This window comes from Geotrypetes seraphini, chromosome 8 (genome assembly GCF_902459505.1).
Source record: "Geotrypetes seraphini chromosome 8, aGeoSer1.1, whole genome shotgun sequence".
NCBI lineage: Eukaryota > Metazoa > Chordata > Amphibia > Gymnophiona > Dermophiidae > Geotrypetes > Geotrypetes seraphini.
This window is the reverse complement of record NC_047091.1, coordinates 189,444,122-189,468,716: the sequence shown is the minus strand read 5'-3', so window position 1 is coordinate 189,468,716 and position 24,595 is coordinate 189,444,122. Positions and strand designations below refer to the sequence as shown.

The following is a 24,595-nucleotide window of genomic DNA, read 5'->3' as shown; positions in this document are numbered from 1 at the left end:
CCCAGCAGTCTGCTCATGCGGCGGCCCTCAGGTCAAAGACCAGTGCTCTAAATGAGTCCAGCCTCACCTGCGTATGTTCCAGTTTAGCAGGAACTTGACCAACTTTGCTTTGAATCCCTGGAGGGTGTTTTCCCCTTATAACAGCCTCCAGAAGACTGTTCCAGTTTTCCACCACTCTCTGGTTGAAGAAGAACTTCCTTACGTTTGTACAGAATCTATCCCCTTTTAACTGTAGAGAGTGCTCTCTCGTTCTCCCTACCTTGGAGAGTGTGAACAGTCTGTCTTTATCTACTAAGTCTATTCCCTTCAGTATTTTGAACATTTTGAACAAGTCCCCTCTCGGTCTCCTTTTTTCAAGGGAGAAGAGGCCCAGTTTCTCCAATCTCTCACTATACGGCAACTCCTCCAGCCCCTTAACTATTTTAGTCGCTCTTCTCTGGACCCTTTCGAGTTGTACCGTGTCTTTCTTCAAGTCCGGTCTTCTAATTCGATGTATTCTTACTTTGCATTTACTTCTATTCTTTTTACATTTTAAAGTTTATCTTCTTTAAAAACACTTTTACAAGTTCTTATCTGTCAGTAGACTTTTCAATAGCACAATTCTTATACTATAAGAACATAAGAGTAGCCAAACTGGGTCAGACCAGTGGTCCATCCTGTTTCCACAGTGGCCAATCCAAGTCCCAAGTACCTGGCAAAAACCCAAATAGTATCAGCATTCCATGCTAGTGACCACAGGGCAAGCAGTGGACATGGGACAGACAGGGGGATAGATAGTGGCACTTATTCCGTGGCAGCCTCCGGGCACTCAAGATTCCGTTATAGAATATTAGAGCAACCAACTATCGATGCTTCACATTAGAGCTGGCACAGGTGAGGCTGTTCTGTAAGATGTGTGTGCGGCTGGGAACCCCCACCCATACTTGCCCCAATATATGCCCCCCTTGCATTTGTGCCACTATAGAGTAGAATGTGGGCAAGATGCAAGTAAATATAACTCATAAATCATTCAGTGGAACTTATTTATTAAAAATGGGGAAGCCAACTGATCAACTACCTCCAGAAATCTATTTGCTGGGTATAGTGCCACTATTTGCCAGAGAATTGAACAGTGAACTTAAGTATATGATAAAGGGGAAAACGCCTCAGAAGCTATGGGGCAAAAGCTTTGCACCGGAGCTATGAAGGGGAGCTATGTCTTCTCAACGGCTCCCCCCACCATGCTTCTATCATTGGCTGAAAAAAACCCTTTCATAAGCATTGTCTAGTTCACATATATTGGCTAATCAATGAAGCAGTAAACTAGCAGCTTAAAATGCAATAAAGAAGAAAAAGCAAATGTGTCTTATCTTTTTAATGCTCAGCTGGATACTGCTTGTGTTCAGTGGAGACTGTGTACGTAGCTCTCCTGTGCCCACGAAGGCCGTTTCATGATAAGATTCATTTCATTGGGGCTCTGCAGTTCTGCAACGTTAGAGACGCTCAAACTCTGAAGGGTCTATACCAGTGTATCTCAAACTGTGTGCCTCCTGAGAGTTCAAGTGTGCCACGGCACACTGAGGAGGAAGAGAGGCGCTTCCAGCTAACTTCCCTATGCGGTATGGCGCCAGCGTTGCTCGATTCGCCAAAGGCCTGCATGTTTCCCCCTTCTCTCTAGCATCTTCCGGCTTCCCCCCTGGCCTCCCGGTCTTACCTTTTAAAGCTAATTACAGCAGCCTGCAGACAATTTTATTTTCAATATAGTGATTAAAATAGTTTTGAGAACTTATATCTGCTGTGTATGTGAAAAATTAATGGAAAAAATTGGATTACAGTTAGTAAAGGGGGTGGGATCTGGGGAGGAGCTTGGGTGGGCCTAGGGAGGTCTCTGGCTGGGGTACTCAGTTGATATTTGTTAGACTTAGGGGGTGCTTAGCTTGAAGTAGTTGAGAAACACTTCTGTAGGCAATCAGCTGGCACCAGTTCCTCTCCTTCTCTCCGGCCCTCTTCCCTGCTGGCATCCACACTGGCATCTCAGGGCGCATCTGGAGAGCCTCTGCACGTACGCAAACGTCGATGTGATGATGTCACGCATATGCGTGATGTCATCACGGTGACATCCGCACACTTCTGGGTGCCTCAAGCCGTGGCCACTAGCTTTAGTGTGCCCCGGCTCAAGAAAGTGTGAAAGACACTAGTCTATACAGTACATATGACAGGGTTTTTTTCAGCCAATGATAGAAGCATGGTGGGGGGAGCCGTTGAGAAGGCATAGCTCCCCTTCATAGCTCCGGTGCAAAGTTTTTGCCCCATGCCCCTTTATCATATACCTAAGTTCACGGTTGAATTCTCTGGCAAATATTGGCACTATACCCAGCAAATAGATTTCTGGAGGTAGTTGATCTGTAGATTCTTCAGACTAATGGGGCCCACAAGTACAAGGGGGCACTCGGAGAAGCTGAAAGGGGACAGGTTTAGAACCAATGCTAGGAAGTTCTTTTTCACTCAGAGGGTGGTGGACACATGGAACACACTGCCGGAGGCTGTGATAGGACAGAGTACACTCCAGGGTTTTAAAGAAGGATTAGATAAATTCCTGAAAGATAGGGGGATTGAGGGATACAGATAGAGGTAGAGATGGGATATAGAGAGAGTTTAGATAGAGACCAAGGGGATTTAAGGGTTCAGACAATGATCACCGTACAGGTCATGGGCCTGATGGGCCACCGCGGGTGCGCACTGCTGGGCGCGATGGACCTCTGGTCTGACTCAGCAGAGGCAACTTCTTATGTTCTTATGTTGAAAAATTTATATTCTGCATATCCAACGATTCTATTCAGATTACAAAATAACATACATAATAAAATCACAAAAAAGAACCCATAACAAAGACAATAACCACATCAGCACAACAACACATCACACATTTCAGCAATTTTCGAAACCACCATCTGTCCCGCAGATAGGTTAAATACAATAAGGGAAAAACCCCACAGGCACTCGCTCTAGTCCTCAAGGGCTGCCAACAGGTCATGTTTTCAGACTATCCCGAATGAATATGCATTAGAGAGATTTGTATACAATGGATGTAGTAGGCAAATCTCTCATGCATATTCATTAGGGATATCCTGAAAACCTGGCTCATGGTTGGCCCTCAAAGACTGGGAGTAAATAGTAAGGCGGTAGGGTGAAGTCATCATTTGACATTAGTGCGAGGTAGGGGAAATCATCTTTCAGTGTTCCCAAAGGGTAAGGGGAAGTCATTAGTCAGCATTAATTTGGGGGTGGGGGAAATCATTCAGCATTAGGGCAGAGTAAGGGGAAATCATCTTTCAGTGTTCCCAAAGGGTAAGGGGAAGTCATTAGTCAGCATTAATGTGGGATGGGGAAATCATTCAGCATTAGGGCAGAGTAAGGGGAAATCATCTTTATGTTCCCGAAGGGTAAGGGGATGTCATTAGTCAGCATTAATTTGGGGGTGGGGAAATCATTCAGCATTAGGGCAGAGTAAGGGGAAATCATCTTTCAGTGTTCCCGAAGGGTAAGGGGAAGTCATTAGTCAGCATTAATTTGGGGGGGGGGGAAATCATTCAGCATTAGGGCAGAGTAAGGGGAAATCATCTTTCAGTGTTCCCGAAGGGTAAGGGGAAGTCATTAGTCAGCATTAATTTGGGGGTGGGGGAAATCATTCAGCATTAGGGCAGAGTAAGGGGAAATCATCTTTCAGTGTTCCCGAAGGGTAAGGGGAAGTCATTAGTCAGCATTAACGTGGGATGGGGGAAATCATTCAGCATTAGGGCAGAGTAAGGGGAAATCATCTTTATGTTCCCGAAGGGTAAGGGGATGTCATTAGTCAGCATTAATTTGGGGGTGGGGAAATCATTCAGCATTAGGGCAGAGTAAGGGGAAATCATCTTTCAGTGTTCCCGAAGGGTAAGGGGAAGTCATTAGTCAGCATTAATTTGGGGGTGGGGGAAATCATTCAGCATTAGGGCAGAGTAAGGGGAAATCATCTTTCAGTGTTCCCGAAGGGTAAGGGGAAGTCATTAGTCAGCATTAACGTGGGATGGGGGAAATCATTCAGCATTAGGGCAGAGTAAGGGGAAATCATCTTTCAGTGTTCCCAAAGGGTAAGGGGAAGTCATTAGTCAGCATTAATGTGGGATGGGGGAATCATTCAGCATTAGGGCAGAGTAAGGGGAAATCAACTTTGTGTTCCTGAAGGGTAAGGGTAAGTCATTAGTCAGCATTAACGTGGGATGGGGGAAATCATTCAGCATTAGGGCAGAGTAAGGGGAAATCATCTTTATGTTCCCGAAGGGTAAGGGGATGTCATTAGTCAGCATTAATTTGGGGGTGGGGAAATCATTCAGCATTAGGGCAGAGTAAGGGGAAATCATCTTTCAGTGTTCCCGAAGGGTAAGGGGAAGTCATTAGTCAGCATTAATTTGGGGGTGGGGGAAATCATTCAGCATTAGGGCAGAGTAAGGGGAAATCATCTTTCAGTGTTCCCGAAGGGTAAGGGGAAGTCATTAGTCAGCATTAATTTGGGGGGGGGGGAAATCATTCAGCATTAGGGCAGAGTAAGGGGAAATCATCTTTCAGTGTTCCCGAAGGGTAAGGGGAAGTCATTAGTCAGCATTAACGTGGGATGGGGGAAATCATTCAGCATTAGGGCAGAGTAAGGGGAAATCATCTTTATGTTCCCGAAGGGTAAGGGGATGTCATTAGTCAGCATTAATTTGGGGGTGGGGAAATCATTCAGCATTAGGGCAGAGTAAGGGGAAATCATCTTTCAGTGTTCCCGAAGGGTAAGGGGAAGTCATTAGTCAGCATTAATTTGGGGGTGGGGGAAATCATTCAGCATTAGGGCAGAGTAAGGGGAAATCATCTTTCAGTGTTCCCGAAGGGTAAGGGGAAGTCATTAGTCAGCATTAACGTGGGATGGGGGAAATCATTCAGCATTAGGGCAGAGTAAGGGGAAATCATCTTTCAGTGTTCCCAAAGGGTAAGGGGAAGTCATTAGTCAGCATTAATGTGGGATGGGGGAATCATTCAGCATTAGGGCAGAGTAAGGGGAAATCAACTTTGTGTTCCTGAAGGGTAAGGGTAAGTCATTAGTCAGCATTAACGTGGGATGGGGGAAATCATTCAGCATTAGGGCAGAGTAAGGGGAAATCATCTTTATGTTCCCGAAGGGTAAGGGGATGTCATTAGTCAGCATTAATTTGGGGGTGGGGAAATCATTCAGCATTAGGGCAGAGTAAGGGGAAATCATCTTTCAGTGTTCCCGAAGGGTAAGGGGAAGTCATTAGTCAGCATTAATTTGGGGGGGGGGGAAATCATTCAGCATTAGGGCAGAGTAAGGGGAAATCATCTTTCAGTGTTCCCGAAGGGTAAGGGGAAGTCATTAGTCAGCATTAATTTGGGGGTGGGGGAAATCATTCAGCATTAGGGCAGAGTAAGGGGAAATCATCTTTCAGTGTTCCCGAAGGGTAAGGGGAAGTCATTAGTCAGCATTAACGTGGGATGGGGGAAATCATTCAGCATTAGGGCAGAGTAAGGGGAAATCATCTTTATGTTCCCGAAGGGTAAGGGGATGTCATTAGTCAGCATTAATTTGGGGGTGGGGAAATCATTCAGCATTAGGGCAGAGTAAGGGGAAATCATCTTTCAGTGTTCCCGAAGGGTAAGGGGAAGTCATAGTTAGCATTAATTTGGGGGTGGGGGAAATCATTCAGCATTAGGGCAGAGTAAGGGGAAATCATCTTTCAGTGTTCCCGAAGGGTAAGGGGAAGTCATTAGTCAGCATTAACGTGGGATGGGGGAAATCATTCAGCATTAGGGCAGAGTAAGGGGAAATCATCTTTCAGTGTTCCCAAAGGGTAAGGGGAAGTCATTAGTCAGCATTAATGTGGGATGGGGGAATCATTCAGCATTAGGGCAGAGTAAGGGGAAATCAACTTTGTGTTCCTGAAGGGTAAGGGTAAGTCATTAGTCAGCATTAACGTGGGATGGGGGAAATCATTCAGCATTAGGGCAGAGTAAGGGGAAATCATCTTTATGTTCCCGAAGGGTAAGGGGATGTCATTAGTCAGCATTAATTTGGGGGTGGGGAAATCATTCAGCATTAGGGCAGAGTAAGGGGAAATCAACTTTGTGTTCCTGAAGGGTAAGGGTAAGTCATTAGTCAGCATTAACGTGGGATGGGGGAAATCATTCAGCATTAGGGCAGAGTAAGGGGAAATCATCTTTATGTTCCCGAAGGGTAAGGGGATGTCATTAGTCAGCATTAATTTGGGGGTGGGGAAATCATTCAGCATTAGGGCAGAGTAAGGGGAAATCATCTTTCAGTGTTCCCGAAGGGTAAGGGGAAGTCATTAGTCAGCATTAATTTGGGGGTGGGGGAAATCATTCAGCATTAGGGCAGAGTAAGGGGAAATCATCTTTCAGTGTTCCCGAAGGGTAAGGGGAAGTCATTAGTCAGCATTAATTTGGGGGTGGGGGAAATCATTCAGCATTAGGGCAGAGTAAGGGGAAATCATCTTTCAGTGTTCCCGAAGGGTAAGGGGAAGTCATTAGTCAGCATTAATTTGGGGGTGGGGGAAATCATTCAGCATTAGAGCAGAGTAAGGGGAAATCAACTTTGTGTTCCTCAAGGGTAGGGGAAAGTCTTTCTTTTGCGTTACAGGAGAATCATTTTAATTTTTTCCCTCTAATTGTAGAGCTTCCTGTGCTTGAATCTCTGCCACTCAGGACATGTTTTGTGGGTGAAAATGTGACCCTCATGTGCAAGGTGTCAAAGGCAGATCCTCCGGCGGATCTAAGATGGCTGAGAAACAGCAGCCGGACAGAAGAGATCCAGCCTGGCGTGAAATACGAAATTGTTCAGAATGCTTCTGTGTCATTCCTGACTATACGGAACTGCTCCCGGGACACGGATGAAGGCTACTTCGTCTGTAAAGCAGAGAACGCCATCGGTGTGAAAGAACTGAACATCTGGCTGACCGTGATGAGTAAGGCTTCAAATTTCAGTACAGCTGCTTCTTGTGTTTAGGGCCATTGAACTTCCAACCCTTTTCCTCTCTCAGGCCAAGATTCTCAAAAGTTTTAACGCCGTCACTACGACGGTTTAGCTTGTACGCAGTTTAGGGGCGGATTATCTCCCAGTATAGCGAGGTTCCTAGCAGTCTCCGACACTGACATGCAATTGAAATTAGCCCTACGGTGGATTCTTTAAAAAGTGGCATCGGCTTTTGGCGACAAAAATAAGCAACTGGTCTAGTTACTACCACCACTTATCATTTCTGTAGCGCTGCCAGATGTACGCAGCATTATACATTAACATATAGGGGACAGTGCCTGCTCAGTAGAGCTTACAATCTAATTAAAACAGACAAATAGGGGTTAAGGAATTTCTCACAGACAGACATGGATGCTTTACAAACCAAATTAAAAAAGTGTAACTGAATTGACAAGGGGTTATGGTTTGGAAATGGCAAAAAGCAAGCAGAGTTAATACGCTATCTTCACGAGAAATCGCTTCATCCCAACAAAATCCCAATAGACAAAACAATGGCATTAGAGCTGCCTAAGGTCTTCCTGATTCCCCCTTCCCCCCTTTTCTAGTCTTCAGACCTGAGCTTGCCTGGGGCAGGACCAACACAGCTGTGCCAGCGTACACTCAATATGGCTGCCAAAACTTTTGTGTTAAAAAAGAGCCTATCTATAGTCCAATATAGGAGTTTGATCATTGTAATTCTATACTTCTTTTATATTCAGGTACTTTAAGTACGGTTGCCTTATCTGTTCTGCTAGGCTCACAATCTACAGCCCCTGGGACAATGGGCACAAAGCTCAAGCCAGCAATCTCAGGGTGCTGAGGCAGTGGTTCGGTCACTCCATCATCTCCAGTACCTAGATACGTCTGAATAGCATCCCATTGAATCTAATCACATGCTGTCTCCTACCATACCATGTCTGAGAGTGTGACGCAGGGGTTGGAGCTGTAGCCTCGGCACCCTGGGGTTGTGGGTTCTGACATGTGCTGCTCCTTGTGATTCTGGGCAGGTCACTTGGTCCCCCAATGCCCCAGGTATATTAGACAGATTGTGAGCCCACCGGGACAGACAGGGAAAAAAATGCTTCAATACCTGAATAAATCCATGTAAACCACTCTGAGCTCCCCTGGGTGGGGAGAAAGTATAGAAAAGGGAATGGATAGTGTGAAAAGTTTCAGCCTCTGATAACCAGAGCTGAGATTGTGACATCATAATGCCTCATTCTACCAGTAAGAGCCAACCTCATCAGTGATGTCACAATGACTCGATTGTCCTATACTCGGATCACTTTTACTACAGTTTAATTTTTAGAGTGGCGCAGTGGTTAAAGCTACAGCCTCAGCACTCTAAGGTTGTGGGTTCAAATCCACTCTGCTCCTTGTGACCCTGGGTAAGTCATTTAATCCCTCCATTGCCCTAGGACAGGGGTCCCCAAAGTCCCTCCTTGAGGGACGAATCCAGTCGGGTTTTCAGGATTTCCCCAATGAATATGCATTGAAAGCAGTGCATGCACATAGATCTCATGAAATCCTGAAAACCCGACTGAGGACCCCTGCCCTAGGACATGGGTAGGCAATTCCGGTCCTCGAGAGCCGGAGCCAGGTCAGGTTTTCAGGATATCCACAAGGAATATGTATGAGATGGATTTGCATGCACTGCCTCCTTGAGATGCAAATCTATCTCATGCATATTGATTGTGGATATCCTGAAAACCTGACATGGCTCCGGCTCTCAAGGACCGAAATTGCCTACTCCTGCCCTAGGAGGTACATTAGATAGATTGTGAGCCCGTCAGGGAAAAATGCTTGAATACCTGAATAAATTCATGTAAACCATTTTGAGCTCCCCTGGGAGAACAGTATAGAAAACTGAATAAATAAATAAGAAGACACTAAGAGGACCTGGGGAAAAGCACATTTACCGGTAACTGTTTTATAATTTACAGTCCACACAAAACTTGCAATAGGGGAAATAAATCTTAAATAATCATGATATAATATATAACTTAAATAGGTGTATATATATGAAGTGTTCAGAAGCCACATTACCTGCAACAGAGCCACAAAAGAGTCAACTAGTGACCATCGCCACCCTCCAAAGTCCCTCTATTGATTCTAGCTTCGCATTAACACTTTTATTACTGAATTCAAGAAGGCCTGGGCTAGGCAGGTGGGATCTCTGAGAGAGAGAAAGAGATGATGGTTACTGGGGATGGGCAGACTGAATGGGCCATTTGGCCTTTATCTGCCATCATGTTTCTATAACCATAAAGCCCTGTGACATCACAATGCAGGTGTAAAGAGCTTTAGCCTATAGGAAGAGGAGATGCAAATGTTAAGAGCCTTAGCCAATAGGGAGAGGAGGAGACAGTGGATGCTGTGGATGGGCCATTTGGCCTTTATCTGCCATCATGTTTCTATAACCATAAAGCCCTGTGACATCACAATGCAGGTGTAAAGAGCTTTAGCCTATAGGAAGAGGAGATGCAAATGTTAAGAGCCTTAGCCAATAGGGAGAGGAGGAGACAGTGGATGCTGTGGATGGGCCATTTGGCCTTTATCTGCCATCATGTTTCTATAACCATAAAGCCCTGTGACATCACAATGCAGGTGTAAAGAGCTTTAGCCTATAGGAAGAGGAGATGCAAATGTTAAGAGCCTTAGCCAATAGGGAGAGGAGGAGTTAGTGGATGCTGTGGATGGGCCATTTGGCCTTTATCTGCCATCATGTTTCTATAACCATAAAGCTCTGTGACCTCACAATACAGGTGTAAAGAGCCTTAGCCTATAGGAAGAGGAGATGCAAATGTTAAGAGCCTTAGCCAATAGGGAGAGGAGGAGATAGTGGATGCTCTGGATGGGGCATTTGGCCTTTATCTGCCATCATGTTTCTATAACCATAAAGCTCTATGACATCACAATGCAGGTGTAAAGAGCTTTAGCCTATAGGAAGAGGAGATGCAAATGTTAAGAGCCTTAGCCAATAGGGAGAGGAGGAGATAGTGGATGCTCTGGATGGGGCATTTGGCCTTTATCTGCCATCATGTTTCTATAACCATAAAGCTCTATGACATCACAATGCAGGTGTAAAGAGCTTTAGCCTATAGGAAGAGGAGATGCAAATGTTAAGAGCCTTAGCCAATAGGGAGAGGAGGAGATAGTGGATGCTCTGGATGGGGCATTTGGCCTTTATCTGCCATCATGTTTCTATAACCATAAAGCTCTATGACATCACAATGCAGGTGTAAAGAGCTTTAGCCTATAGGAAGAGGAGATGCAAATGTTAAGAGCCTTAGCCAATAGGGAGAGGAGGAGATAGTGGATGCTCTGGATGGGGCATTTGGCCTTTATCTGCCATCATGTTTCTATAACCATAAAGCTCTATGACATCACAATGCAGGTGTAAAGAGCTTTAGCCTATAGGAAGAGGAGATGCAAATGTTAAGAGCCTTAGCCAATAGGGAGAGGAGGAGTTAGTGGATGCTGTGGATGGGCCATTTGGCCTTTATCTGCCATCATGTTGCTATAACCATAAAGCTCTGTGACCTCACAATACAGGTGTAAAGAGCCTTAGCCTATAGGAAGAGGAGATGCAAATGTTAAGAGCCTTAGCCAATAGGGAGAGGAGGAGATAGTGGATGCTCTGGATGGGGCATTTGGCCTTTATCTGCTATCATGTTTCTATAACCATAAAGCTCTATGACATCACAATGCAGGTGTAAAGAGCTTTAGCCTATAGGAAGAGGAGATGCAAATGTTAAGAGCCTTAGCCAATAGGGAGAGGAGGAGATAGTGGATGCTGTGGATGGGCCATTTGGCCTTTGCCTGCCATCATGTTTCTATGTTTATCTGCAAAATGTTGTTATGGGTTGCTCCAATTCCAGGAAAAACTCCCTTCAGTGCACACCACGGGCATAATCAACAGAGCAATCTGAAATATCTTCCCTCATTTGCTCCCCTCTACCCAGACTTGAGTTTCGCCAAGTGAGTGTCTTCAGGAGGGGTAGCCAAATATTCCCCCTCCTTTACAAAGCCACGCTAGCGTTTTTAGCGCAAGTCACAGTGGTAACAGCTCGGATGCTCATAGGAATTCTATGAGAATTGGAGCTGTTGCTGGAGGAAAAGTTCATAGTCTGTTATTAAGACATGGGGGAAGCAACTGCTTGCCCTGGATCGGTAGCATAGAATGTTGCTACTCTTTGAGAATTCCGCATGGAATGTTACACTCATAAGAACGTAAGAATTGCCGCTGCTGGGTCAGACCAGTGGTCCATCATGCCCAGCAGTCCGCTCACGCGGTGGCCCTTTGGTTAAAGACCAGCACCCTAACCGAAACTAGCCTTACCAGCATACGTCATTGTTCATTATGAACTTGTCTAACTTTGTCTTGTATCCCTGGAGGTTGTTTTCCTCTATAACATACTCCGGGAGAGCGTCCCAGTTTTCCACCACTCTCTGGGCGAAGAAGAACTTCCTTATGCTTGTACGGAATCTATCCCCTTTTAACTTTAGAGAGTTCCCTCTCGTTCTCCCTACCTTGGAGAGGGTGAACCAACCTGTCTATAACTACTTTGTCTTGAATCCCTGGAGGGTGTTTCCCCCTATGACAGACTCCGGAAGAGCGTTCCAGTTTTCCACCACTCTCTGGGCGAAGAAGAACTTCCTTATGCTTGTACGGAATCTATCCCCTTTTAACTTTAGAGAGTTCCCTCTCGTTCTCCCTACCTTGGAGAGGGTGAACCAACCTGTCTTTAACTACTTTGTCTTGAATCCCTGGAGGGTGTTTCCCCCTATGACAGACTCCGGAAGAGCGTTCCAGTTTTCCACCACTCTCTGGGCGAAGAAGAACTTCCTTATGCTTGTACGGAATCTATCCCCTTTTAACTTTAGAGAGTTCCCTCTCGTTCTCCCTACCTTGGAGAGGGTGAACCAACCTGTCTTTAACTACTTTGTCTTGAATCCCTGGAGGGTGTTTCCCCCTATGACAGACTCCGGAAGAGCGTTCCAGTTTTCCACCACTCTCTGGGCGAAGAAGAACTTCCTTATGCTTGTACGGAATCTATCCCCTTTTAACTTTAGAGAGTTCCCTCTCGTTCTCCCTACCTTGGAGAGGGTGAACCAACCTGTCTTTAACTACTTTGTCTTGAATCCCTGGAGGGTGTTTCCCCCTATGACAGACTCCGGAAGAGCGTTCCAGTTTTCCACCACTCTCTGGGCGAAGAAGAACTTCCTTATGCTTGTACGGAATCTATCCCCTTTTAACTTTAGAGAGTTCCCTCTCGTTCTCCCTACCTTGGAGAGGGTGAACCAACCTGTCTTTAACTACTTTGTCTTGAATCCCTGGAGGGTGTTTCCCCCTATGACAGACTCCGGAAGAGCGTTCCAGTTTTCCACCACTCTCTGGGCGAAGAAGAACTTCCTTATGCTTGTACGGAATCTATCCCCTTTTAACTTTAGAGAGTTCCCTCTCGTTCTCCCTACCTTGGAGAGGGTGAACCAACCTGTCTTTAACTACTTTGTCTTGAATCCCTGGAGGGTGTTTCCCCCTATGACAGACTCCGGAAGAGCGTTCCAGTTTTCCACCACTCTCTGGATGAAGAAGAACTTCCTTACGTTTGTACGGAATCTATCCCCTTTTAACTTTAGAGAGTTCCCTCTCGTTCTCCCTACCTTGGAGAGGGTGAACAACCTGTCCTTATCTACCAAGTCTATTCCCTTCAGTATCTTGAATGTTTCGATCATGTCCCCTCTCAATCTCCTCTGTTTGAGGGAGAAAAGGCCCAGTTTCTCTAATCTTTCGCTGTATGGCAGCTCCTCCAACCCCTTAACCAACTCTGTGAGGTTCCAGAATCTTGCTTACTTTGAGATAATGGGATGTTGCTACTCCTTGGGTACTAGTGACCTGGATTGGCCACCGTGAGAACAGGCTACTGGGCTTGATGGTCTGACCCAGTAAGGCTATTCTTATGTTCTTATATATGTAAGCACTTACTTTATGTCACCAACCTTGAAAGGTGTAACTTCTATGCATTCATATGAACTGTCAAGGCAGCCATTTACATCTACTAGATCAACCCCTCCCAATAAAAAAATCATAAGCAGGCAGTGGTGTAGTGAGTGTGAGAGGCGCCCCTCCCCTCCTTGTCTCTGCCCCCCTCACGCTTGCTGCGTGCGCCCCATTTCCTTCCCTTTCCCCACACCTCTAGTTGAAGTTGTTGCTCGCGACGGTCAACAGCGTGCTCCTCGCGAGCCCGTTGGCTTTCCCTCTGATGTCATTTCCTATATGCAGCACCCGGAAGTGATGTCAGCGGGAGAGCCGACGGGATCATGAAGAGCACGTTGTTGACCGCCGTGAGCAACAACTTCAAGTATAGCATTGGGGTAAGGGAAGCAAGGTATATGGAATGGAAAGAGGCGGGAGGGCGGGGAGTAGCAGGGGTGCCAGCGCCCTCCCCCCCCTTACTACAGCACTGGCTCCAGGGATAAATGTCCCTGAGAAGTGAATGAACCAGTGTTCTTTGCGGAGCAGCCCTACCATGACTAAAATAGGCCTTCATTCTAATACAGCTGAGATGTTCCGCCATCCAGTTGTATTGCAATCTGTATGACTCAATCATTTGAAATATCGACCAGCATTTGGGATTACAACTTCCGGAGTCTGAATAGCTAACACACAATGTTGACAGTGACCATATGCAAAATGTCCCTGTTTGCTGCTCCATTTGACACTTCTGAGGATTTCCCTGGTGTACATTTAAAACAGGCTAATACATATAAATAATGTTTCTAATCCCATGAGACTCCTGAGAATGTGGAAGAACACAAACTAGTGTTTTTTTAGATTTTTCATCCCGCGATGTTAATAACTAGTTCCGATGACGTTTATATGCTTCCTTTACAATCTTACTACAAAACATTCACTCATCAACCTAACTTGATATTTAAAACCATCAAAATTGGAACATAACCGTCGGGCTCTTAGAAATTGTCCTATGAGGATGCTATTGTGCAACGTTTTAAGATGGTGACTTGAATAGTACAACAAGGTGTTTCTGTCAGAGCTTTTACAATGTACCAAAGTTTATCCCAGGACAAGCAGGCAGCTATTCTTGACTGATGGGTGACGGCACCGACGGAGCCCCGGTACGGACAATTTTAGAGTGATTGCACTCTAAGAACTTAGAAAGTTCTGGTAGGCCGCACCGCGCACGCGCGAGTGCCTTCCCGCCCGACAGAGGCGCGCGGTCCCTAGTTTCTTAGTTTCCGCGGAGCTAAGAAGACGCGTCTCTCTCAACGGCTGTTGTGAAAGGATTTTTTGTAACTTCCCGCTCGCGAAAACTTTTTGAGGAAATCTTATTTCCTTTCCTTTTTTCTTTATTTTCTTTCTTAAAAAAAAAAAAAAAAACATTTTGTTTTTTTGCCTGTTTTTCGGTTTTGCCCCGGTGGGGCCTTTAGCCACCATCGAGGCCTCGGCCTTCGATTTGGCTGAAGCCGTTTTTACATTCATGCCCCCCCAACCCGGCTTCAAAAAGTGCCAGCGGTGTGCACGACCAATTTCACTAACTGATCCTCATAATTGGTGTCTCCAGTGTCTTGGTCCCGACCATCGAGCGTCAACCTGCACCCGCTGTGCAACTTTAAAAAAGAGAACTCTTAAAAATCGAGAGATTCAACAAAAATTATTGTTTGGTGCCGAAATGCCTGATTCTACACCGGCACCGACATCGGCACCGGCGCAGTCGGCACCCACATCATCGACACCACGCGATACCGCGGCGGTGTCGACTCCAGGTAAGCCGGCTAAGAAGCCTTCCCCGTTGGAGCGTCCTCCGGTCTCGATGGCAGCGAGTCCAATCCTGCCGACCTCGAGGCGCCCACGGAAGCGCTCCGCTCCAATAGAGGTGAGTCCCTCGACATCGGGATCCTCATCCTCGGAGCGTAGAGCGGCACCGCAGGTACCATTAAAGAAAAAGACGGTACCGGTGCCTTCCCTTGAGGAGCGTATAGCTGCTGTTCTGAAGGCACAACTTAAAGAACAGCTACAGCACCTCCTACCTCCAGCCCTGGCATCGAATTTACCGGTACCAGTCCGGTCTGAGCCACCGGTACCGATAGTGGACCGTCCTATTTTATCGACGTCCACTCTATCGGTACCGGTACAGTCGGTTTCCTCGGTCTCCATGCTGATTCTGGCGCCGGAGCCGAGAGCTCACCATCAAGCTGTACAAACTTCGGCTCCGGTGCGTACTGTGACATCTCCCGGTACCGAATCAGGCAGGTCGGGGAAGTCTCTTCGCAAGTCCCGGCATTTAGAGCCTTCCACTCCAGAGTCTCGAGACCGGAGTTTTCAGGTTCGAGACCCTGACTTATGGGGTGACTCGGAGGATCCTATTCTTTCGGAGGGAGAATGTTCTTCTGGTGATGAGGACCCGTCTGTTTTAGGAGCCTCCTCAAGACCAGAAGTGTCTTCTTTTTCTTCATTTTTGAAGGAAATGTGTGACTCTCTCTCCATTCCTTTGGAGGCTGAGTCAAAGAAATCCAAGGCTTTCCTTGATGCCTTGGACTTTGACCAGCCTCCAAAGGAATACCTTAAGTTACCTCTCCATGATATTTTGAGAGAGACATTTTATAAGAATCTGGAATCCCCTTTAACTATTCCTGGAGCTCCTAGAAAGTTGGATTCCTTGTATAAGGTCATTCCTATCCCTGGGTTTGACAAGCCCCAACTACCTCATGAGTCCCTTTTAGTTGAGTCCACTTTAAAAAAGTCCAAAGGGGCTAGTGTATATGCCTCAGTCCCTCCTGGCAGAGAGGGCAAATCTATGGACAAGTTTGGTAAAAGGCTATACCAAAATGCTATGTTAGCAAATCGATCAGGAAATTATGCATTCCATTTCTCTTTCTATCTTAAGCAGCTAATACAAACTCTCACTGCTTTTGAGAAATATCTTCCTGATCGGAAAAAGTCTGCTTTTCACCACACTTGTACATCTCTTTTACAGCTCAGAAAATTCATGGTAAGATCCATCTATGATACTTTCGAGCTGACCTCCAGAGCCACAGCCATGTCAGTGGCCATGCGAAGGCTAGCCTGGCTTCGTGTTTCAGAACTGGACGTTAATCACCAGGATAGGCTAGCCAATGCACCTTGCTTAGGGGATGAGCTGTTTGGAGATTCCATGGACTCCACTACTCAGAAACTATCGGCTCATGAGACCAGATGGGACACGCTTCTTAAAACTAAGAAACCTCCACCAACCAGGCCCTTTCGTCCACAATCAACCTACCAACGTAGATTTGTGGCTCGTCCTCTGCCTCAAACTGCACAACAACCTAGACGTCAGAGGCAACAGCGACCAGCTGCTAGACAACCTCAGCAACAACAGCAGGTAAAACCTACCCCTGCACAAAAGTCTACACAACCCTTTTGACTTGGTTCTCCAGAACATAGCCAGTCTTCTTCCTTCTACCCAACTTCCACAGCCTATAGGAGGACGCCTTTCTTATTTCATAAGCCGTTGGGAACTTATCACGTCAGATCAGTGGGTTCTGAACATCATCCACCACGGCTACTCTCTCAACTTTCAGACTCTACCTCCTCCAAGTCAACCAAAAGAGTCTGCTTCGCACACTCAGTCTTTCCTTCTTCTCCAGGAGGTTCAATCCCTTCTACTTTTGAACGCCATAGAGGAGGTTCCTCTAGATCAAAAGGGACAGGGATTCTACTCCCGTTACTTTTTAGTCCCCAAAAAAACAGGAGATCTCAGACCCATTCTAGATCTCCGCGATCTCAACAAATGTTTGGTCAAAGAAAAGTTCAAAATGCTTTCTCTAGCCACTCTTTATCCTCTTCTAAATCAAGGCGACTGGCTATGTTCTCTCGATCTCAAAGAAGCATACACTCATATTCCGGTCAATCTGACCTCCAGACAATACCTACGCTTCATGATCAATCGTTGTCATTACCAATACAAGGTGCTACCCTTCGGTCTTGCCTCCTCTCCGAGAGTATTCACCAAATGTCTGATTGTGGTGGCTGCCTTTCTACGCTCTCACCACCTTCAGGTCTTTCTTTACCTGGACGACTGGTTAATCAAGGCCAATACATCTCAGACTGTTCTCCTGGCCACCAACCAAACCATCAGGTTTCTTCAACTTTTGGGGTTCGAGATCAATCTACCCAAATCTCATCTCATCCCCACTCAAAGACTTCAATTCATAGGAGCTGTCTTGGACACAATCCTCATGAGAGCGTTCCTGCCGTCCAACCGTCTTCAAACGCTTCAATCTCTATGTCAGCAGGTGCTTCCACAGCGTTCCATCACAGCAAAGCAAATGATGATTCTCTTGGGTCACATGGCCTCCACAGTTCATGTCACACCCCTTGCACGTCTTCATCTGCGCACTCCTCAATGGACACTAGCTACCCAGTGGTCCCAAGCGACGGATCCTTGCTCACGTCACATATCTGTGACATCATCTCTTCGTCAGTCTCTACAATGGTGGTTGGTATCCTCAAATCTATCCAGAGGTCTTCTGTTCCATCAACCTCCTCATCAACTCGTCATCACCACCGATGCATCTCCTTATGCATGGGGAGCTCATTTGAACGAGTTCCAAACTCAAGGACTTTGGACTGCCCAGGAAAAGAAGCGTCACATCAATTTCCTGGAACTCAGAGCGATGTTTTATGCCCTCAAGGCCTTCCAGCATCTTCTCTTTCCTCAAGTTGTCCTGTTGTGCACGGACAATCAAGTTGCGATGTACTACATCAACAAGCAGGGTGGGACGGGCTCTCGCCTCTTATGCCAGGAAGCCCAGAAGATCTGGACTTGGGCCATAAATCACCATCTATTCCTGAAGGCTATTTACATTCAGGGAGAGGAGAATTCCTTAGCGGACAAGCTCAGCAGAATTCTCCAGCCTCACGAATGGACAATCGATCCTGTAACTCTACAATCCATCTTCGCTCAGTGGGGCACTCCTCAGATAGACCTCTTTGCAGCTCCTCACAATCATCAGCTGCCCCTATTCTGCTCCAGACTCTCCTCTCCTCACCGTCTGGCAGCGGATGCTTTTCTCCTCGATTGGTCCAATCTGTTCCTGTACGCTTTCCCTCCTCTGCCTCTCATGTTGAGAACCTTATTCAAACTCAAGAGGGATCAAGCAACCATGATTCTGATTGCTCCGAGGTGGCCCAGGCAACATTGGTTCTCCCTTCTACTTCAACTCAGTTCCAGGGAACCTTTTCTTCTGCCTCTGTATCCTTCTCTGCTTACTCAGCATCAGGAAACCCTTCTACATCCCAACCTACAGTCTCTACACCTGACAGCTTGGTATCTCTCGGGCTGACTTCTCATGATACACTCTTGTCTCAGCCTGTTCGTTCAATTCTGGATGCCTCCAGGAAACCGGCCACTCTTCAATGTTACCATCAGAAGTGGACACGGTTTTCTTCATGGTGTCTTCGTCATCATTATGATCCCACTTCCCTTGCAGTGGAGACCTTGTTGGATTATCTCCTTTCTTTGTCAGACTCTGGCCTCAAGTCCACGTCAATCAGAGTCCATCTTAGTGCTATAGCAGCTTTTCATGAGCCAGTCCATGGAAAACTCCTCTCAGCTCATCCCTTGGTGTCCAGGTTCATGCGGGGTCTTTTTAATCTGAAACCACCTCTTAAAGCCCCTCCTGTTGTCTGGGATCTTAATGTAGTTCTTTCCGCTTTAATGAAGCCTCCATTTGAACCCTTGGCTACTGCTTCTTTCAAGTTTCTCACTTGGAAGGTGCTTTTCCTTATTGCTCTAACCTCTGCCAGGAGGGTCAGTGAGCTACATGCACTAGTGTCGGATCCACCTTTTACGGTCTTTCATCATGACAAGGTAGTTCTGCGTACACATCCAAAGTTTCTCCCGAAGGTTGTCTCTGAATTCCATCTCAACCAATCCATAGTTCTGCCTGTCTTTTTTCCGAAACCTCACTCTCATTCTGGAGAACAGGCTCTACATACTTTGGACTGTAAGAGGGCTCTGGCTTACTATTTAGACCGTACTAAGCCCCATAGATCATTCCCTCAACTCTTTCTGTCCTTTGATCCGAATAAATTGGGACGTCCTGTTTCTAAACGTACGTTGTCTAATTGGCTGGCAGCGTGCATTTCATTCTGTTATGCTCAGACCGGTCTGACCCTGGAAGGTTCTGTCACAGCCCATAAAGTCCGAGCTATGGCAGCATCTGTAGCTTTCCTCCGGTCCACGCCCATTGAGGAAATCTGCAAAGCTGCCACTTGGTCCTCAGTTCATACTTTTACATCTCATTATTGTCTGGACACATTTTCCAGACGGGATGGACACTTCGGCCAATCTGTTTTGCAAAATTTGTTTTCATAATGGCCAACCTTCCCTCCATCCCTCTTTTTGTTAGCTTGGAGGTCACCCATCAGTCAAGAATAGCTGCCTGCTTGTCCTGGGATAAAGCACAGTTACTTACCGTAACAGGTGTTATCCAGGGACAGCAGGCAGATATTCTTGCGTCCCTCCCACCTCCCTGGGTTGGCTTCTTAGCTGGCTTATCATAACTGGGGACCGCGCGCCTCTGTCGGGCGGGAAGGCACGTGCGCGGTGCGGCCTACCAGAACTTTCTAAGTTCTTAGAGTGCAATCACTCTAAAATTGTCCGTACCGGGGCTCCGTCGGTGCCGTCACCCATCAGTCAAGAATATCTGCCTGCTGTCCCTGGATAACACCTGTTACGGTAAGTAACTGTGCTTTCCAAACCATCTCCATTTTTCACTAGACCAATGTCCAGAAATGAAATTTCATCTTGTTCGGTTCTATAGGCAATTTGGATGTTAGAATCAAATCCATTAAGTTCTGACAGAAACAACTGCCATCTGTCTCTTGGACCCCTCAAGATCTTAACATCAATAAACCTTCCATACAACCACGTGATGAAAATGCTGAGATAAATATAGATATTTCTATTCAAATAAAGTCATATGCAGGCAAGCAACGGAGAGGGCCACAGTGGCCCCCATTGGCACTCCCTTAATTTGAAGGAAAATGTCACCCTTAAACTGAAATAATTGTTTTAGTATGAATGATTGTTTCTCAGTGGACAGATCTACATGGCCAGTCAAGTAATGAACAATGACATCTAGGACACCCTGTTGAGGTATTTTAGCGTATAAAGATACTACATCAATCGTAACCATGAAGACATCTTTCAGACTATCACAACTGATGTCCTGGAATAGTTGTATAAAATGGGACACATCTCTAATAAATGATCTTGCCACATTAACACATGGTTTTAAAAAATAATTAACATACTGTGATAAGGGGTTCAACAGCAAGCCCCTTCCTGATACAACAGGGCACCCTGGAGGCCTATTCAAAAACTTGTGAATCTTGGGGATAAAATATATGCAAGGTGTCTCTGTTTATAGTCCTTATGTGAGATAACACCATCATACTTGGCTGAAGATAACAAGTCATCCACTGCCCGCTGTAAACTATTAATAATAATTTAATAATTTTTTTTTCTTATATACCGCTATACCCTAAGTTCGAAGCGGTTTACAGTGAAGTCGTGTCTATAGAGAGTACAGTGTTAACAGAAGGATACAGGATAATACAAAGTGATCAGGTACTGGGTGATACAATAAGGTACGAAATATTAACACGATAAACAGTTACAGTATGTTAGCAAGGTACTGGGGTGTTTACAAAAGGTACAAGATATTAACATGAGAACAGTTACAGGATGTTTGCAATCAGATACAGGATGTTATACTAAGTTATAGGATGATACAATATGAACAGTTACTAGGGATCAGAGCTGTTTACAGCTAGATATATATGATGGGCGTAAGAGAGGTACAGCACTAGACATTGGAGGAGGGGAAAAGGAAGGGGAGGGCTTTTGAGGCAGTTTATAATTGGTAGGAGGAGAGTTTAGGTGGTGTTGAAGAGGCGGGTCATGGTCTATTTGTCTATAAAACTCCTCGTTAGACAACTGGAGCATAGCTTCTTGATGGTAATCCTCATCGTTAAGAACCACAATACCCCCTCCCTTGACGGCCCAACTAATGACTATATTAACATCATTCTTCAATGACATTACGATCTCTTGTTGATGATTTGTCAAATTAGAATGTTTTTTGAAACTTTGTTTTTCAAGAATGGATAAGTCATGGAGTAAAGCTCTATCAAAAGCCTGTACAGAAGAGTCAGGAGGGCCGAGGGGGGGAGTTCTATATTTATCATACACAAATGATTTATCTTTATTAATTATATCTTGCTGAAAATGCACTTTCAAATGCAAGCACCTGAATAACCATTGTAATTTAACCAGAGTATCATAACTATCATATCTGGTTGATGGTACAAAAGACATACCCAATCGGAGCACCTCGTCTTCCTCTTGAGATAAATGGAGAGATGATCAATTAAAATCCCAGTCATTTGCAAGCATTTTTCTTGATTCATGTGGATCTGGTTTCCTGTGTAGGATCTTTCGCTATTGCCACCTGTTGTTGAGGCAGACGTCTCAGAATTCTACGTTCTACTGGCGCAAAACTTCGGATTAAATCTTCTGTTATTATTATTTAAGATTTATTTCTCATATTGCATGTTTTGTGTGGTTTATCAAAAATACATATGGCACTTTTATAGCATATACTCCTGTGCATTTTTGGGTTATAATATACAGCCCCATAAAAACATTTTGGTATAACCTAACCTTTACTGAAGCAAATATCTTTCAAATAACCACATTTTTTTTGAACTCTCAGCATCTTTGACCTAAGGGCCGCCGCGTGAGCGGACTGCTGGGCACGGTGGACCACTTGGTCTGATCCAGCAGCGGCAAATCTTATGTTCTAAAATACCTAAATTCCACTTGGTTATTCCACATTTTTGTTGCTGCAAAAACAAAAAAAAAACCTGAAGAATCTCTCAAGGAGTCATACCATGTAATATCTTGAAAATGGTAACACAGATTCGGGCCTCGATGGGCCTTAATCAGCAGTGGTATTACGCAACCAAGCAGCCCCATTTTGCCGTGTTCGCAGCTTCTTTAAAAGTGTGTCAGTACATCTCACAAATGTCTCTCTTCCATTCAGAATCCTCCACTAGGATTACGTACATGGAGGGGCTGACATCGCTCCCCCCCCTCCCCCGCTCTAGCCTCGCCTTAGCTGCCTGTGTGTGAAGATTGAAATGTTGAAGTACATTGAACTCCACCCTTAAAGCTATAAACTCCTTAGTTCCTCCTGATTCCAGCTGCCACAAAAACCTCAACCCAAAACTCTCCCATTGCTGGAAAAAAAGGGATTCTAAGGGGTCCTTTTATTAAGGTGCATTAACCGATTTAGCGCATGCTAAGATGCCCCAAGGAATATATTGGATGTCTTAGCATTTATTTATTTAAAAAATTTTCTATACCAAAATGGTTAACAAAGTGTACATACATAATCTTAAAACATACAGTATTAAAAGACATCCAAAAAGTCTTAAAATTCATATTTAAAAAATGCTAACGTAGCTTTACATAAAAGACAAATCTTAAAACAAGTAAACATTAATATTGTGTCATGGATCCTGATTAATATCGTAACTGCAGAAAACAAACAGCTCATCAAATTTATCAAATAAAGGAACATGAGTAAAAGAAAGCGTCAAGAAATAACGGTGTTTTGCGTAATTTTCTAAATCTACCCCTCTCACAACCGTTCCGTATCTGTCCTACCAGAGAATTCCAAATCTTACCTCCTGCCTTTTTGCCAGTATTAAACAACCTTGGATTCAGGGTCGTCTTCTCCGAATGCAAGGATCAGTTTGGAATATAACTAAATGTGTTATTTTTCATCAAGATGGACAAACCGAGAAACCCAATGTGCACTAGAATAAAGTTACGTCTCAGAATTCTACGTACTACTGACGCAAAACTTAGGGTTAAATGCACTATAATGTGTGCTGCCATTATTAAAGTACAGCGAGCAGTACTAGACCGTTCAGGGGATGTAGTCCTTAGATTATGGGCTTTGCGAGGACAGGGAAGTCCCTTCTGTACTGAATGAAACTTGCCTGTGAAAAGATGTTCGCCAAATCTAAGTAATGTGTGACGCTCCCTCCAGTTTCTGCACGCCAAACCTACCACTCGGCATTTTTTTGTTTTACAGTGAATCTTAGCTGCCAACCATTTCACTACTCGAATGGGTTTTTTTAAAATCCTGTCTGCTCCTAAGGGATGTCCACTATGTTGCGAATCTTATATCTTCAGCAATAAGGCAAACCTTTCCTCCTAACCCTTCCACTAAATCATTGAGAATGATATGCCACGGGACCAAAATTTTTCCCCATCCCCACGGGAACTCATTTCCCTGTCTCGTCCCCGCAAATTCTTTTCCTGCCCTTGCCCCATTCCTGCAAGCTCCGTCCTCATCTGCACAAGCCTCAAACCCTTTAAAATCCTAAGTAGTAACATTCTAGAGCTCAGATTGTGATGTCATAATGCCTCATTCCACCGATGCCTAAGCTCCGTCCTCATCTGCACAACCTCAAACGCTTTAAAATCCTAAGTAGCAACATTCTAGAGCTGAGATTGTGATGTCATAATGCCTCATTCCACCGATGCCTAAGCTCTGTCCTCATCTGCACAAGCCTCAGACACTTTAAAATCCTAAGTAGCAACATTCTAGAGCTCAGATTGTGATGTCATAATGCCTCATTCCACCAATGCCTAAGCTCCGTCCTCATCTGCACAAGCCTCAAACACTTTAAAATCCTAAGTAGCAACATTCTAGAGCTCAGATTGTGATGTCATAATGCCGCATTCCACCAATGCCTAAGCTCCGTCCTCATCTGCACAACCTCAAACGCTTTAAAATCCTAAGTAGCAACATTCTAGAGCTGAGATTGTGATGTCATAATGCCTCATTCCACCGATGCCTAAGCTCTGTCCTCATCTGCACAAGCCTCAGACACTTTAAAATCCTAAGTAGCAACATTCTAGAGCTGAGATTGTGATGTCATAATGCCTCATTCCACCGATGCCTAAGCTCCGTCCTCATCTGCACAACCTCAAACGCTTTAAAATCCTAAGTAGCAACATTCTAGAGCTGAGATTGTGATGTCATAATGCCTCATTCCACCAATGCCTAAGCTCCGCCCTCATCCGCACAAGCCTCAAACACTTGAAAATCCTAAGTAGCAACATTCTAGAACTCAGATTGTGATGACATAATGCCTCATTCCACCAATGCCTAAGCTCCGTCCTCATCTGCACAAGCCTCAACGCTTTAAAATCCTAAGTGGCAACATTCTAGAGCTCAGATTGTGATGTCATAATGCCTCATTCCACCAATGCCTAAGCTCCGTCCTCATCTGCACAAGCCTCAAACGCTTTAACATCCTAAGTAGCAACATTCTAGAGCTCAGATTGTGATGTCATAATGCCTCATTTCACCAATGCCTAAGCTCCGCCCTCATCCGCACAAGCCTCAAACACTTTCAAATCCTAAGTAGCAACATTCTAGAGCTCAGATTGTGATGTCATA

General features: G+C 45.2%; 1 protein-coding gene across 4 annotated transcripts in view; it reads left to right on the top strand.

Moving 5' to 3' along the window:
* Positions 1-24,595, top strand: part of VSIG10 (V-set and immunoglobulin domain containing 10) — an 84,744-nt gene that overhangs the window by 33,057 nt on the left and 27,092 nt on the right. For 3 of the 4 annotated variants that reach the window (XM_033955197.1, XM_033955195.1, XM_033955196.1), the window contains exon 5: positions 6,705-6,995. The exons of the other annotated variant lie outside the window; for it this stretch is intronic. In XM_033955197.1, coding sequence (XP_033811088.1) covers positions 6,705-6,995 — 291 coding nt within the window. The remainder of the gene's footprint in view (positions 1-6,704; positions 6,996-24,595) is intronic. 4 annotated transcript variants of the gene reach the window in all.